The following is a 16,436-nucleotide window of genomic DNA, read 5'->3' on the forward strand; positions in this document are numbered from 1 at the left end:
CTGATTATTCTTCCAGAGGAGTTAGATTGAATTTGTATCATCTATGTGGCAGTTTATTATTGTCTTAGTTATTGTTTAGTTCCTGTGAAGAGACACCATGACCAAAGCAACTCTCATAAAAGAAAACAGTTAATTGGGGGTTTACTTAACAGTTTTAGATTCACAGAGAGCTCTTGTCTCAGAAAATAAAAGATGGGAAGTGATGGAAGAAGATTAGTCCATGAGCATCATGGCAAGAAACACACTGACATGGTGCTAGAACAGTATTTACATACTGATCTGCAGGCTTTATATATTTGTCTCAGAGAGAGAAGGAGGAAGAGAGAGCATGAGCTACACAGGGCCTAGTGAGGGCTTTTGAAACCTCCCAGGGACACCCTTCTCCAACAGGCTACACCTCCTAATCCTTCCCAAATAGTGCCTCTAACTGGGAGCCATGCATTCAAAGACTTGATTGAGCCCATGGGGGCCATTCTCATTCAAACCACCACAACTTTCTTTAATTCTAGTCCCATGGATCCACACCCTCCTCTGGCCTATTGAGGGTACCAAACACTTGTAGAGTACAGACATAATGTGCAGGCAACAAGGCATTTATACATACACAAACTAGTTGGTTTTTTGGGTTTTTTTTTTTTTTGTTTTTTGTTTTGTTTTGTTTTTTTTTTGTTTGTTTGTTTTGGTTTTTTTTTAAGACAGGGTTTCTCTGTGTAGCCCTGGCTATCCTGGAACTCACTCTGTAGACCAGGCTGGCCTCGAACTCAGAAATCCGCCTGCCTCTGCCTCCCAAGTGCTGGGATTAAAGGCGTGCGCCACTACTGCCCGGCTACAAATTAGTTTTTTAAAAAACTTACTAACACAATCTCAGGGGGAAAATGGCTGGTTCTGTTTGGTTTGGTCCTGTTTGGATGGAGCTGGGGTTCAGTCTGAGGAGGCCCTTTTACTAATGCTAAGCACGCGTTCTCCCACTAAACCACATCCTCAGGTCACTCTAACTAGCACCCTGTTTCTTTGAGATGAAGTCTTGCTGTGTAGCTCAGATGCCTCAGACTCAGGATCCTTGTGCATCATCGAGTCTATTGCTGAATTACAGGCTGTGTGTATCCTGGTTTAGAGGTCACTTTTTTCTTAACATTTTATTACATCACTTCCCCTTCACTCTCCTTACCTCACCCCTTCCTGTGCTCCTTCAGATCTCTCCTGTGGCCTCCCCTACTCCATCTAGAATTGGTGAAATAAACTCAGACGGTTGTATTTATTTATGTGTGTGTGTGCGTGCGCGTGTGTGTGTGTGTGTCTAACAGTAATGATCATAGAACAATCTTCTCTTTTCTTCTTTGTTTGTTTGTTTCTGAGACAGGGTTTCTCTGTGTAGCCCTGGCTGTCCTGCAACTTGCTCTGTAGGTCAGGCTAGTTTGGAACTCAGAGATCCTTCTAAATGCTGGGATTAAAGATGTGTACCACTACCACCTAGCTTCTGGTGTTCTAACTTGTTTGTTTGTTTGTTTTGTTTTGTTTTGTTTTGTTTTGTTTTTTCGAGACAGGGTTTCTCTGTATAGCCCGGGCTGTCCTGGAACTCACTCTGTAGACCAGGCTGGCCTCGAAGTCAGAAATCTGCCTGTCTCTGCCTCCCAAGTGCCTGCCTTAAGTTACTTTTCTTCATCTTTTCATCTTTTTTCTTCTCTTCCTCTTTTTTTTTCTTCTTGTTGTTTTCTGGGGGATTTTTTTGTTTGTTTTTTGGTATTTGGGGGTTTTTTTGGAGGGAAGATAGGTTTTTATACTAAACTTAATGTTGACCTAAAACATTCTAGTAGCTTTGGACTTGTTGGCACCCTTCACCTCAGCCTTCCAAGTGCTGGTGTTATAAGCAGGAGCCACGACACCTGGTGCTCTACATGAGCCCTGCATTATCACGAAGTAGAGTGAGCTGCTTCTTAAGGGAGGCCTCTGAAAGACGATTTGCTTTAGGAGTGCAAACAGGTTAAGGTCTTTAAACAAATCTGTTCTAGATCTTTCATGAACATTTGTAAAGGAAGAGTGAAGATTGGTTTGCCTCAGCTATTATTTATTTATGAAGTTTCAAGACAGGGTTTCTTTGTATAGCCTTGGCTGTTCTGGAGTTTAAACTGTAGACCAGGTTGGCCTCAAACTCAACAGAGATCCACCTGCTTCTGCCTCCCGTGTGCTGGGATTAAAGGCGTGTGCTACCACTACCTGGCTTGCCTTGGGTACCTTTAACTTTATTTCTGGAAACAGTCCTGAGTGATGTTTTTGCCTGTTTTTAGCAACTATTGAGAAGGAGATGAGGAAGCTCTTCAACATCCCTGCAGAGCGTGAAACACGGCTTTGGAACAAATACATGAGCAACACTTACGAGCAGTTAAGCAAGCTAGACAACACTATCCAGGATGCTGGGCTGTACCAGGGTCAGGTAGGAGGGCCCAAGCCACTCCCAGACAGGCAGCTCTGACTGGGGTGTGTGTCAAATCTTCTGGCAATAAGCATGTCAGAAGTAGGGTGTGTTGCATTGTGCTCATCTGGTTTCCCCTTTCACTCAGGTGCTAGTAATTGAGCCCCAAAATGAAGATGGCACATGGCCCAGGCAGACCGTGCAGTCAAAGTAAGTAAATCTTCTCTCTGGTGTACCTGGCACAGGTGCAAAGAAAGGGGAAGAGGGAGAGGGTTGTTCCGAATTAGATGAAAAATCAGTTTGTCATCCCAACTGCATAGTACTTGAAGCACCAGTCTTTAAGCTTGACTTTCATGTACAAGATAGTCCTCAGTATTCCATCAAGGACGGGAGGCGGGGAGGAACGAAAGGGGTTGGATCTGATATTGCCACTTTGACAAAGTGGCTTTTTGTGTGTTTGTTTGTGTGTTCGTTTATTAGGCTACTTTATTTTTCTACTTGTAGCTTAGAGGCTTTGAGAAAGAAAGAGGAAGGTTAGGGTGAGGTCTTGTATGAGTTAAGGGTGATGGCTTGCTCCTACTTGACTCTTCCCTGTGGCCTCTTAGGGATTGCTGCTTAGCTGCTGAGCTTGGATTCCAAGTACAGTTAGGCCAGGAGATGTTCCCGTGGCTTGTGGAATGCACACCCTTAGAAGACTGCAGTAGGAAGCAATGGCTTTTCTTTATGACGTAGTGCAGGTACATAACATGAGTATTTCCTGACCTGATAACAGAGCCAGGTGTAGTGAGACATGCCTGTGTTGCAGGTAGGAGGAGGAGTTCAAGGCCATCCTTGGATATATACTGAATTTTAGGCTAGCCTGAGCTATAGGAGACCATATCTGCAAAACAACCAAAAGAACAAACCTGTGGCTGGGGTGATGGCTCAGCAGGTTAAGTTGCTTGCCATGCAAACATAAGGAAGAAAGTTCGTATTCCCAGAGCTCACCCGTGTTGGGTGAGTGTGGTAGCCGGCCTATAATCCTGGTGCACAGGAGCAGCCTAGAGCAAACTGTCCCGCTAGTCTAGCAGAAAGGGTCTCATTTTGCATTCAGTGAGAGACCTGCCTCAGTATAAGGTGAAGAACAGTGAAGGAAGGCACCTAACATGAACCTCAGCTTCCACATGTATGTATACACACATACACGTTTCCCACATCTCTGCAAAAAAAAAAAAAAAAAAAAAAAAAAGTTTAATAGAAAACACCCTTTTGCCACAAAATGTTTGCCTCCTTATCACAGAACTTAAGACTCTGCTTTGCAGGTGTGATTAAATAAATTATGTTGAAATCAGGAGATGCTTCAAGTGGACCCACTATAGTCACAAGGCTCCCTGGAGGTGAAGGGAGGCTGGAGAGTCATAGCGGGTATGAAATCAGGAGCAGAGGCAAAGCAGTGAATTGTGAGAAAAGCTTTACTGACTTTGAGTCAAGACACAGGAATGAAGGCCTCTACAAAGATTTAGGGACTCTACTGAGGACTGTAACTGGGACATCTTGACTTGAACTCAGAACTCTTTTATTTTTTATATGTGTACAGGCATTTTGCTTGTATGTATGTCTGTGTGTTGTGTGTGTGTGTGCCTGGTGCCCGTGTATGCTTGAAGAGGGTATTGGCTTCCCTGGACTGGAGTTACAGGTGGTTGTAATTGTATGGATGCTGGGAACCTAGGTCCTCTGCAAAAGCAACAAGCACTCTTGGTCATGTGAGCCTTTTCTTCAGCCCCTCCTTTAGACTCTACGTCAGTACTTTATGCTAATACATTTGTGTTGTCTTAAAGTCCCTGACTGAGTAGAAACAAATAGGTGCAGGCCGGACTGCTCCCCTGTTCACCAGGCTTGCACAAAACACGAGACAGTAACCTCCAGACTGCGAACCCTCCAGGGCTTAGCTTGCACAGGGGTCATCTATGACCATCAAAAAACACAGGTATTTACATTATGATTCATAATAGTATAAAATTACAGTTACGAAGTACAGTGAAAATTTTATGGTTGGGTGTCACCACAACCTGAGGAAGTGTGTTAAAGAGTGAATATTAGAAATGTTGAGAACCACTGCTCTAGGGTAAACACTCTAGGTACTTGGCCTGCAGCCTGTGAGATTCAGGTGGTAACTCAGGCAGAGGCAGGCTGGATGTCCTGGCCTTGGACGTCTGTCTTCGTGCATTCCTTCTCCCTGTCCACCCCATACTCTGAAGCATAAGAATTTTCACCAAGGGAGACAGCTTTGGAAAAGTAGCAGTGCCCCCTTGAGACTCCATGAAGGCTAGAGTCTCTTGGAATGATGTGGTTGATCGAGTGGACACAGTGGAATTCCTGAGGCACATTCCTTTTCTGCTCTCTGGTGCAGTATCAGATACTGTTGTGCATGAGGACACAGCCATAAGGTAAACAGCTTGTCGGGTCAGGAAAGGAGAGCGGTAGGAAAAGCACTGTGCCCACTGATTTATAAGCAGTACAGACAAAATTGAGGGAGAAAATTATCAAACTCCAGGATTTAGATAGGGGAGGATTTAACCTTCTGAGCCATCACACGGGACACACACACACACACACGCACACACACGGGGTGGGGGACAGGAAGAGAGAGAGAATTAATGAATGAATATGTGTGTTATGTGTGTAAATGCAGACACATACTTGCCAAAGTATGCTTGTGGAGTCAGAGGTTGACTTCAAATGTCAGTCTTTGCCATCCACCTAGTTTCAGACGGGGTCTCTCTCTTGCTTGCTGCTGCCTAGGTGACCAGAGCCTGGCCCACAAACTTCAGAAGTTCTCGCCTTTCTACTTCACAGCTCCTGCTAAGTATGAAGACAGTGCTTTTGCACTTTAAGTAACTGAGAATGGAGAATGTTTCTTCCCTCCCTTTCTCTTCTTTCTGTGTAGACCAGATTGTCCTCAAGCTTTTTGAGTTCTGGGGATTCAAGTATGAGTCGTGAAGCACACTTAGGAATGTTTATTGAGAAGAGTCCTGAAGCAGTGAATGGGGCCTGTACTTTTAAAAAAGTCAGTGGTATTGTTTTTGCTTCCCCCTTCCAGATCAAGCACTGCACCTAGCAGAAATTTCACTACCTCTTCAAAACCATCCGCAAGTCCCTATTGCTCAGTGTCTGCCTCTCTCATTGCAAATGGTGATAGCACTAACAGCTCTGGGATGCACAGCTCCGGTGTCAGCAGGGGGTAAGAACAGGCCTTTAACTGTGCTTTCCTTCTTCTGCGTCCTTTCTCAGGAGTACCTGGGCTGCTCCTCTGTGGCTAAGATAAAGCTTGTGGGATTAGAGCTGCCCGTGAGAGCATGCTGCATGTGGCTTCTCACCATTCCTACCTGCTCCTGCCTCCACGGTCGGACTCTGGTCACTTGTCCTTTTGTTGTCTGGTGTTTTATCCAGTCTAAGCCATTGATAATCTTGAGGGCAGGGTGGCTACTACAGGGAGATGACAACATCTGTGAAGGGATGGGCTGGTCAGATGGCAACTGTAAGGGGACAGTTCTCAGTTCTGGTAGAACCCTGGTTCTCCTCTTAGTAGCTGTGTTCCTTTCTCCATGAATGTTAGGAGCATCTGCCACAAGGCATAAACAGGATGGAAGAGAGTGAGCAGAGAAAGAGTAGATGAACACTCGGGTCCAGTCAAGGGTGGTATGGCCTTGTGGATGGTAGCACATGTAAGCTCTTGATCCTGGTACCTAAAATATTCTTTCCTATTATCATCTGATAGCCTTCTAGAATGATATAAAATTAGTTGCCAAAGTCTAAAAGAAGAAAATTCAGATAACATTTCTCCCTTTAAGGCTATACTTATACCTGCTGACATGTCAAGGAAAGGTGGAGGGGTGGCTCTGGGAGACTAGAGAAGGTAGGGGATGTACATTCTGAGACAGCCAGGCACAAATTCTGGATGCCCAAGCAGAGCTCCGAAAGTCATCCTGAGGGAGTATGTACAGCACTTGGCTTTATTGCTGATGTGGGTTGTGTTTTTCAGTGGATCCGGCTTCTCTGCTTCGTATAATTGCCAGGAGCCCCCATCACCTCATATACAGCCCGGCCTCTGCGGACTTGGGAACCTGGGGAACACCTGCTTCATGAACTCTGCTCTGCAGGTAGAGGGGAGAGTTGCGAACCAAATAAAACTGTGGTTGGAGTTTGTGAGTTTAAAAAGTCTCGCCAGGCAGTGGTGGCGCACGCCTTTAATCCCAGCACTTGGGAGGCAGAGGCAGGCAGATTTCTGAGTTCGAGGCCAGCCTGGTCTACAGAGCGAGTTCCAGGACAGCCAGGGCTACACAGAGAAACCCTGTCTCGAAAAACCAAAAAAAAAAAAAAAAAATTAGTCTCCACTTCCTTTTAGTGCTTCAGAAGTCACTGCCAGGATATCTCCTACTGGCTAGTTCAGAATAGCATCATCAGTGTTTGTGGTTCTAAAAAACATCTATTGTTTTGTTCGTTGGTTGATATTTTTTTGAGACACAGACTCTAAAAGGCGAGAAGGGCTCGTGGGTGATTGAGGTCTTGCTTGGCATTCTCAAGCATGTTAGGCATTCTCAGTTCTGGGTTCAGTCCCTCACACTACTGCTACAGAACCAAGCAAAAACCAGTGTTAGCATGGTAGTTTATGACTGTAATCTCCGGACTCGGGATCAATGCCTAGGCTACAGAGGGAGATGTTATCTCAGTACTCTCTCTTTATTCATCCATCATGTATTTATTAGGTAGACACTGCATATGATAGACATGGGCTACAAGGAGTTCAGAGTCCAGCTCCAAAATTAGGAGGTCATAGTCTCTAAAAATGTCAGTGCTGAAGCCAACTGCAAGTTCAAGGCTTCCTAAGAGCGCTCTCACTTTTGATAATTTACTAGAAGGATTTAGGATTTACTTAAAGCTATCATAGTTAATTTGTTTTTTTGATGAGGAAAGGATACAGATTAAAGTTAGTCAAGAGAAAATGCAAATAGAGTGTACAGGAGGTTCCAGATGCAGAACTCTGGTATGTCTCTATATAGCTGTAATCCCAGGACTTGGAAGGCTGTGGCCAGAGGATGGCCAAGAGTTTGAAGCCAGCCTGGTCTATAAGTGGGTCAGACAGAAAGGACTCGGTCTGTGTTTCCTGCTTTCCTGCTGTCTGGAAGGGTTGCAGGCTCTGGCCTTATTCTGTTCCAGTGCCTCAGCAACACGGCTCCCCTGACTGAGTACTTCCTCAAAGACGAGTACGAGGCGGAGATCAACAGAGACAACCCTCTGGGCATGAGGGGGGAGATCGCAGAGGCCTACGCGGAGCTCATCAAGCAGATGTGGTCTGGAAGGGACACGCACGTGGCGCCACGGATGTTCAAAGTAGGTTGAGAAACCTTTCTCAAAAGAAAAGATTGTTTTTACATTTCTGTTTGTGTGTGCACACTCACGTATAGTTGTGCGCACACGCATGTACCATAGCACACATGTCGACATCAGAGGACAACTTGCAGGAATGGCTTGCTCTCTCTCTACCATGTAGATCCTGAGGGTCAAACTCAGGTGGTCAGGCTTGGTGGTAAGCATCTTTATCTGATGAGCCTGCCAGCTAGCCTCCCTTATCTGTCTTTGAGGGGAGTGGCTTCATATTGCATGAAGGCATCCCTTTGCTTGCATTTGACCTAGGTGAGGGTAGACTGAGGACTCTATTCTCTTTTTGGTCACATGAATTCATGAGAAATACATGTCAATGACTGTTTATATATTAAATATATGCTAAATCATAAATACTAGGATTGGATGGCAGCACCCTAGGTTTGCTCCAGTGTACACAACTTACAAATAGCATTTTGGGATGGTATACTGGTAGACACAGTTGAAAGCCACACTGTCTGCTGGTAGCCATTAGCCCAGATGCTACTGAGCACATGTAATGTGGTTAGTGTGACCACGAATCTGAGCTGGGCCTGGAGGGGTTGGAGAGATAGCTAAGACTAGTCAGTTAAGAGAACTGGCTATTCTTCTAGAGGATCCAGATTTGATTCCTAGGGCCTATGTGGTGGTTCACAATCCTGTGTAAGTCCAGTTCCAGGAAATCCAAATTCATCTTCTAGCTTCCATGAGTACCATATAGGCAGATGGCAAAAAAAGAAAAACAAATCTTGGTGTTAGGGATTTAACGCAAGACTTTGTGCATGCCTAGAAAGGGGAGGTGAGCTCTAACTCAGCTCTTTTCTTTATTTTTCAACTTATTTAAATATAAATAACCTGTCAATTAGTTTCTAAAATATTATATACCACAGATGTAGAACACTGCTTGGCTTATTACAGGAGACTGTAGGCCCACCCCTGGAGTTTCTGGTTGAGTGTGAGTGGTGCTTTAGAGTACTTCTGTGCTGCTGACTGGAAACTGCACTCCAAGGTTGGCTGGAAACAGTGTCACTGGACATTCCAACCTGGGGACATTGGGGCTCTTTCATGTATGACTCCTAGATTGATGTAGGTGTCACTTCTAAGGCTCTATAATTTAACCCTGTGAACCACAAAAAGACATTGGACTGGGATTCACATCACCCCTTTGATCTATCAACCAAGTGTATCCCCTCCCCTTAGGATAATGGCCTGATTTCAGGCCTGTGTTTTACTTGGCTCTCTGACCTGAGTCATTGCCCTGGTGGGCCCATTGGCCTCAGTATCACTTGGAAGGAGATAGTTGGACTGCTGCTCAAGTGAGGTTCCTCATGTCCCAGCTGACTGTGAAACTGCTGTTGTGGGCTTTCCTTGTTTGCTGTTTTCCTCCTTCACTACTTTATTACACTTCCTAATGGGCTTGCTTTTGTTGTAGACGCAAGTGGGACGTTTTGCCCCTCAGTTTTCTGGCTACCAACAACAAGACTCTCAGGAGCTGTTAGCCTTTATTCTAGATGGATTGCATGAAGACCTAAACCGAGTAAAGAAGAAGCCTTACTTGGAACCAAAGGATGCCAATGGGCGACCAGATGCGGTATGATATTAAAGCTGTCTGCACAGTATCCCAAAGAGACTTCCTTCTAGTGGCAGCATGGGAACAGTCTTGTGGTGACATGGATGCATTCCTAATCAGAAAGGAAGCTAACTTTAGTTGTCTTTCCTCCCAGTGCTCGAGATCAAACCCCCAGGGCCTTTTGATTTTTGTTTGTTTGTTTGGGTTTTTTTGTTTGTTTGTTTTGTTTTGTTTTGTTTTTCAAGACAGGGTTTCTCTTATATAGCCTGGGCTGTCCTGGAACTCACTCTGTAGACCAGGCTGGCCTCGAACTCAGAGATCCACCTGCCTCTGCCTCCCAAGTGCTGGGATTAAAGGCGTGTGCCACCACTGCCCGGTAACCCAGGGCCTTTTGAATGCTGGGCAGGCCCACAAACTCTGAGCTACATCCCAAGCCAACTGTAATTACTACTAGCACTTTCTCAGGTTTCTTCAAGTGAGTTAGTTTAGTATTGCATTGACAAACCAGGAAAGAGCGAGCACTAAGAACTGTAACATGTTGACCGTGTGTTCTTAGCATTGTTACTGCTCTTACAATTCATCCAGTGTTTATCTGTGATACTGGCAATAAAACCTCCAGTTTCCTTCCTATTGGGCAAGTGTGTACCATTGGGTTGTAGGTATGGCCCACTTGTATTGTTTAGTTTGAAATGCAGTCTTAACTAAATTGCTCAGAATGGTCTTGACATCGGTCACTAGCTCAGGAAGACCTTGAAATTGGCATCTTTCTGCCTCACCTTCCCGCGTAGCCAGGGTTACAGGCCTGTGCCACTAGCCCAGTTTTTTGTGGGACAAGATCTCATTAGTAGTCTGGGTTGGTGTCTGACTCTGTTTCTGAGAGTGCCTAGTAATTTTGAGTCTTTTGCCTCCAAAGTATTAAAGTAGCCTCTTCTTTCTTTCATTATTAAAATATCTGATTAAAACTAAATTTAAGATATAGATATATACTTGATGCCTTGGTTTTCTGGTACTTGAAAGGGGAATTTATTTTAGGGACCTTTTTGGATTGAAATAATTGACATGAATTCTTTAAAGTAGCTTTTAAATCTTAAAAACAGCTTGCCGGGTGCTGGAGAGATGGCTCAGTGGTTAAGAACACTGACTGCTCTTCCTGAGGTCCTGAGTTAAATTCCCAGCAACCACATGGTGGCTCACAACCATCTGTAATGAGATCTGATGCCCTCTTATGTTGTGTCTGAAGACAGGTAGAGTGTACACATGTACGTAAAATAAATAAATAATTAAGCCGGGCAGTGGTGGCGCACGCCTTTAATCCCAGCACTTGGGTGGCAGAGGCAGGTGAATCTCTGAGTTCGAGGCCAGCCTGGTCTACAGAGTGAGTTCCAGGACAGCTAGGGCTACACAGAGAAACCCTGTCTCTCAATACCAAAAAAACAAACAAACAAAAAGAAAACCAATTAGCTTAATTATATCATGGATTAAAATTTTCCCCTAACAGGCTGGAGAGATGGCTCAGAGGTTAAGAGCACTGGCTCCTCTTTCAGAGGATCTGAGTTTAAGTCTCAGTAACCACATAGTGGTTCACAACCATCTATAATGAGATCTGGTATCCTCTTCTGGCATGTAGGCATACGTGCAGGCAGAATACTGTATACATAATAAATAAATAAATGAATTAAGAAAAAAACTTCCCTAAGTCTAGGCAGGAATGTCCCATGCCTTTAATCTCAGCATTTTGGAGGCAGAACCAGGCAGATTTCTGAGTTCCAAGCCAGCCTAATCTATAGAACAGCTTCCAGGATAGCTAGGGCTACACAGGAAACCCTGTCTCAGAAAAAAAAAAAAAACAACAATAATCTCCCCTAAGGGCCTTTAGATCATTAAAAACACAAAAGGATTGGTCTGTGCCCGGTTGGACCTGTGTGCCTGTGGTGCAGGCTCTCAGATCCCTCATTCTCCATAGCTTCTCTGTTGACATCAGAGTAAGTATGGTTGTGGTGTAGAGCTAGCCTGTGGGGAGACTAGGGCACACTGAAAGCTCTCAGCCGTTCATGGTCTTCTGGCATTTTGGATTCCAGGAAAGGGGCAGAGGTTGAGAATCTCCTACTTAATCCTTTCTCTCTCATCTAGGTGGTAGCAAAGGAAGCCTGGGAAAATCACAGGCTGAGGAATGATTCTGTGATTGTGGATACTTTCCACGGCCTTTTCAAATCGACTTTGGTTTGCCCGGAATGTGCTAAAGTTTCTGTGACCTTTGACCCATTTTGCTATCTAACTCTTCCACTGCCTTTGAAGAAGGATCGAGTCATGGAGGTCTTCCTGGTTCCTGCAGACCCTCAATGCAGACCTATCCAGGTAATCGAATGCTCACCTCCATAGCACCCGTCACTGAGTGGACTCTGGTTGCAGATAGGACTACTTTTTAATCTGTCCCATGGGAAACTCCAATGACTGTCCCTGGGTCCCCTTGGGCTTGGTCTGTGTGTGTACCCTGGCCTCTATCAGACCTCTGTGTAAGCTCATTATTCAGGACCTATTGTGAAGGTCCTCGGGATATCTCTGTCACTTTCTCACTGTGTAAATTCATGTAGCTGTAGTAACCTGCTTTTCCAGCTAGCAGTCCCTGAATGTTGGGGAGGATGCAGTAGAGTTGTCTTAAGTTTGTCTTCTAATCAGGTAGGAGAGCAAGCCAGAGGAGAGGGTGTGGTCAGTGGGTCTTCGTATGTATTTCTGCTGGTGGCGAGGGGCAAGGTGATACCTGCTGGACGTGGTTGTGCACACCTTTCCTCCTCGAGCTCAAGGGAGGCAAAGGCAGCTAGAGCAGATCTGAAGTTGAAGCCAGCTTGGTCTTTGTGATGAACTCTAGGCCATTCAAAGCTACACAGTGAGGCTCTGTCTCAAGGGGGGAGAAAAGGGAAGAAAGGCGACACATAATGTTAAATGGCCGTTTATATTCTTTTAACATTTCTTTAAAGGAGGTACTGACCTAATCCAAAGGTACAGGATACAACAGTATTTGGGAGGGAAGGCAGTGGCTGCTTGAATGTTGCAGCTGTGCTACCACCAAAGACTTGGCTCTATCAGCTGGCTACATGACTCATCTGGGCCATGCACCTGCCTCTGGAAGAACCCTGTGTCCCTAGGATGTGTGTTCCCCTCAGGTCATTTCCTGACTCCTGTCACCTTGACTGTTTCTCCTTTGCAGTACCGTGTGACTGTGCCATTGATGGGGGCCATTTCTGACCTGTGTGAAGCACTCTCCAAGCTGTCTGGCATTGCTGCAGAAAATGTAAGAGGGAGTCAGTAGTGGTCCTTCCCACCATTATGTAACTTGATGGTCCTTTGAGTTTACTCTTAGGGTTTTGGGAGGTTGTTACTGGACTGCACAAGTGTCCTGGATACCTCATAGCTCCTGCCTGGCCTTGCTCATGATCCCTTCCAGCACAGGGAAACACTGTCTTTCTTCCACTGTGATGGTGCCACCCAGTGTCAGAGGGACAAGAGTAGGGCTTGCTTTTATCATGGTGTGGGTGTGGAGACTGGCTCTGGAAAGTCACTGGCTTTTCTAGGCCCTGACCAGTGTCTGCTCAGCACTCACTTCTCACCACCCCTCCTGCTTGAGGGCAGATGTCACCTGACAGCCATGCCACTGACTGACAGCCGCTGCTCCCTTTCTGTCCTCTCACACGGTGGTTCTCTGCAGGCGACACTTGAGCAAGGCATTTCTGCCTGCTGTTCTGGGTTTTAGTCAGTGAGCAGGAGCTCTGTGAGCCATGCTGTCATCTTCTTGTACTCTTGATTCTTAGATGGTGGTCACTGATGTATATAATCACCGCTTCCACAAAATTTTCCAAATGGATGAAGGTTTAAGCCACATCACGCCTCGAGATGACATTTTTGTGTAAGTACTTAGCAGCTTCTGACACATGAGCAGAGGAGCACTGTAGAGATGGTGCTCTGACCTAGGTGCTTGTGTATATATGTCCTAGTACCTGGCCACCAGCAGTGCATGGTCAGGAAACTGGGCATCTGTTAGTACCCAGAACCTTTTGGCCCCACAGAACCCTGCACCAACACAACTCTTTGGTCAGTAGATTGTTTGCTAAGAGGACTAATTCAGTGGTTCTGCTGTCAGAGGTTTCTTGCTCAGTAAGAGTCAGCTGGCCAGTTGGTGGTGGCGCACACCTTTAATCCCAGCACTTGGGAGGGAGAGGCAGGAAGATCTCTTGAGTTCGAGGCCAGCCTGGTCTACAGAGTGAGTTCCAGAGCAGCCAGGGCTACACAGAGAAACCCTGTCTCAAAAAAATAAAGAGTCACAGCTTTATGAGAGGCCAGGGAATCAAAAGGCTGTGGTATAGAGGGGTTTGGGATTTCTCTGCCCCGTTCTCTGATTCTCAAGCAGGTGCCATGGTGGCATTTTCTCATCTCAGAAACGAATAGCTGTCGGTATCTCAGGCATTCTGCACAGCTCTAAGATCCAGCTTTTCAGTTTTCTCATCACCATGGGAACAATACAAAGTGCTGCTTTGTGGCAACTCTTTGGGAAACAGGGTCTGTGTCCTCCTCCTAGGTGCAGAAGTGCAGCATCCACCCAACACTGCTTCTTGCATATGCTCTCCTTTTACTCCTCACTCAGAAAGGCTGTCGGTTGGCTTGTTTGATTTTGTAGCCTCAGCAGAGCCAGGCAGATCAGATCTCTCTGAATTTGAGGCCAGTCAAAGCTAGAAGAACAGCCAGTGCTCTTAACTGCTGAGCAGTCTCTTAACCTAATAACCTCTTTTCTCACCATGAGGTAGTGTCCCACACCTTTAATCCCAGCACCTGGGAGGCAGAGACAGGGAGATTTCCATCTTCAAGGTCATCCTGGTCTACAGAGCAAGTTCCAGGACAGGACAACAGCAATAAAAACAAAACAAAACAACCTCCTTTTTTCCCTTTTCTTTCCCTCCCTCCCTCCCTCCCTCCCTTTTTCCCTTTCTCTCTCTCTCCCTCCTTCCCTCCCTCCCTTTCTCTCTTTCTCTTCTCTCTTTCTCTTTCTCTCTCTCTCTTCCCAAGTCTTGATTTTTATTACTTAAAAAAGATGCACATTTATTTTGCTTTCTGACTCTACTTGTGCCTTCAACACTTTCACAACGATTTCCTGCTCCTCAATAAGGAAAGCCCGCTTGATCCTGTCTCGGACACACTTGTCACACATGGACCCACCGTAGGCCCTGTGACGTGCTGCTCTGTCTTAGACAGTCTCATGAGGACTTTGGGTCTCACAGCACGAACCCCTCGCAGTCTGCCTGGGCACACGCCGCATGCGGATTTAGGCACTTTCCCAACCTTCTGAGTGTAAAGGTAAACAATACTGTTACCAGGGGTTTGGGACAGCCTAGTTTTGTTAGAGGCCGTACAGTAGGAAAGCCTACGATAGCATGTCAAAAACTGGAGCATCCTGAGTGCCTCTAAGCACTGTCCCCGGAAGAGGAAACCCTCTCACTGTCTTTTTGTTTTGTTTTGTTTTAAACACACTTATCTTTCAATGTGTGAGAAAGTGAGTGACAGAAATACAGAGATTGCGCAGGTGCCACAGTTGAGGTCAGAGGATAAGATAAGGGAGTTAGTTCCTTGTTGCCATAATAAGAGTCCTGGGATAGAACTCAGGTCCTCAGGCTGGACAGCAGGCGCCTTACACACTCAGCTACCTCCCACCTCCTTTATTTTTTTATTTTTTGAGACAGATTTTCTCTGAGTAACAGCCCTGGCAGTCTTAGAACTCACAGTGTGGCCTGCCACTGCCTCTAGAGTGTTGGGATTAAAGGTGTGTGCCACCACCACCTGTCACCTAACTTCTGGGATTGCAGATGTGTGCTACCACACTCAGCTTCATACGTTTTAACCCTAATCCCTGAACATGGTGTTTACAGATGCATAACTGAGGAGCACTGAAGCACCTCCCTAAAGCACTTGCAGACTGTCACTAACTGAGAAGGTTTACCGGACTTGGACCAATCTTTGGGAGATTAAAATTATTTTAAAAGTGAGTTGATTTCAGAGAGCCAGGGGAAGGGTGACCAGTGGATACCAGTGAGATAGTTTAGTAGGTAAAGGTGCTTCCTGCACAAGGCTGGAGATCTGAGTTTGGTTCCTCCAATCCACATAGTAAAAGGAGAGAACTGACCCCACAGAATTGTCCTCTGACCTCCACACACATAACACACAAACACACACACACACACACACACACACACACACACACACGTAAAGTTTTTCACAAAAAACTTCTGGAGCTTGAGATTTAGCTCAACAGTACTGTGAGTGCTGATCCTCCAGAGGACCAGCTTCAGGGTCTAGAACCTGTGTCAGGTAGCTCACGGTCACCTTTAACACCAGTGTCAGAGAGGGGGAGGGAGGGAGGGAGAGAGAGGGAGGGAGGGAGGGAGGGAGGGAGGGAGAGAGAGAGAGAGAGAGAGAGAGAGAGAGAGAGAGAGAGAGAAGGGGATCTCATGTCTTAGGCTTTTGAGGGCACCATGCCTGTGTGTATGGTGCATATAACCCATGAAGGCGTTTTAATGTCAATAAAAATAAATCTTTAAAGGATTTTTGTTTTTCCTGCATGACTCCTAATCAGGACTACTGACCAGGCATTGGGGAAGAGTGCTGTTTGTGCAGTTTTCAAAAAATTGAGTCAGTAAGTTTGTATGTGCCTCTATGGGTAGAGGGAAAGACTGCAGTCAGTTGCCAGTAATTTTAGTAACATCTCCAGAATAACAAATGTTACCTCTAAATCTCCTTCCTGATCATATCAGGTTGGTGCTATTTATTCACTATTTAAGACACAGATTTCAAAATCATTTATTTAGTAGTTTGTTTGGCTCTCTCTGCGTTTTTATAAACTTGGATATGGCTGGATGTGGTGGTGTGTACCTCTGTCCAGCATTTGGGAGACAGAGACAGGTGAATCTATGGTGAGTTTGAGACCACCCTGGCCAACACAACAAGTTCTGACCAGCCCAAACTCTTTCAAAAATAAGAAGTGGGGAGGGTATAATTATTTTATTTTGTATCAGT

At 45.5% G+C, this 16,436-nt stretch overlaps 1 protein-coding gene across 3 annotated transcripts in view; it reads left to right on the forward strand.

Moving 5' to 3' along the window:
• Usp4 (ubiquitin specific peptidase 4) overlaps nucleotides 1–16,436 on the forward strand; it is a 43,786-nt gene that overhangs the window by 13,076 nt on the left and 14,274 nt on the right. For 2 of the 3 annotated variants that reach the window (XM_028756622.1, XM_028756624.1), the window contains exons 5-13: nucleotides 2,286–2,431; nucleotides 2,559–2,620; nucleotides 5,490–5,630; nucleotides 6,432–6,549; nucleotides 7,607–7,780; nucleotides 9,243–9,401; nucleotides 11,511–11,735; nucleotides 12,586–12,669; nucleotides 13,187–13,281. In XM_028756622.1, the coding sequence (XP_028612455.1) occupies nucleotides 2,286–2,431; nucleotides 2,559–2,620; nucleotides 5,490–5,630; nucleotides 6,432–6,549; nucleotides 7,607–7,780; nucleotides 9,243–9,401; nucleotides 11,511–11,735; nucleotides 12,586–12,669; nucleotides 13,187–13,281 (1,204 nt within the window). The remainder of the gene's footprint in view (nucleotides 1–2,285; nucleotides 2,432–2,558; nucleotides 2,621–5,489; nucleotides 5,631–6,431; nucleotides 6,550–7,606; nucleotides 7,781–9,242; nucleotides 9,402–11,510; nucleotides 11,736–12,585; nucleotides 12,670–13,186; nucleotides 13,282–16,436) is intronic. The other variant, XM_028756623.1, reaches the window with a different exon arrangement.

The sequence above is a fragment of the Grammomys surdaster genome, unplaced genomic scaffold (genome assembly GCF_004785775.1).
Source record: "Grammomys surdaster isolate TR1022 unplaced genomic scaffold, NIH_TR_1.0 126131, whole genome shotgun sequence".
Classification (NCBI taxonomy): domain Eukaryota; kingdom Metazoa; phylum Chordata; class Mammalia; order Rodentia; family Muridae; genus Grammomys; species Grammomys surdaster.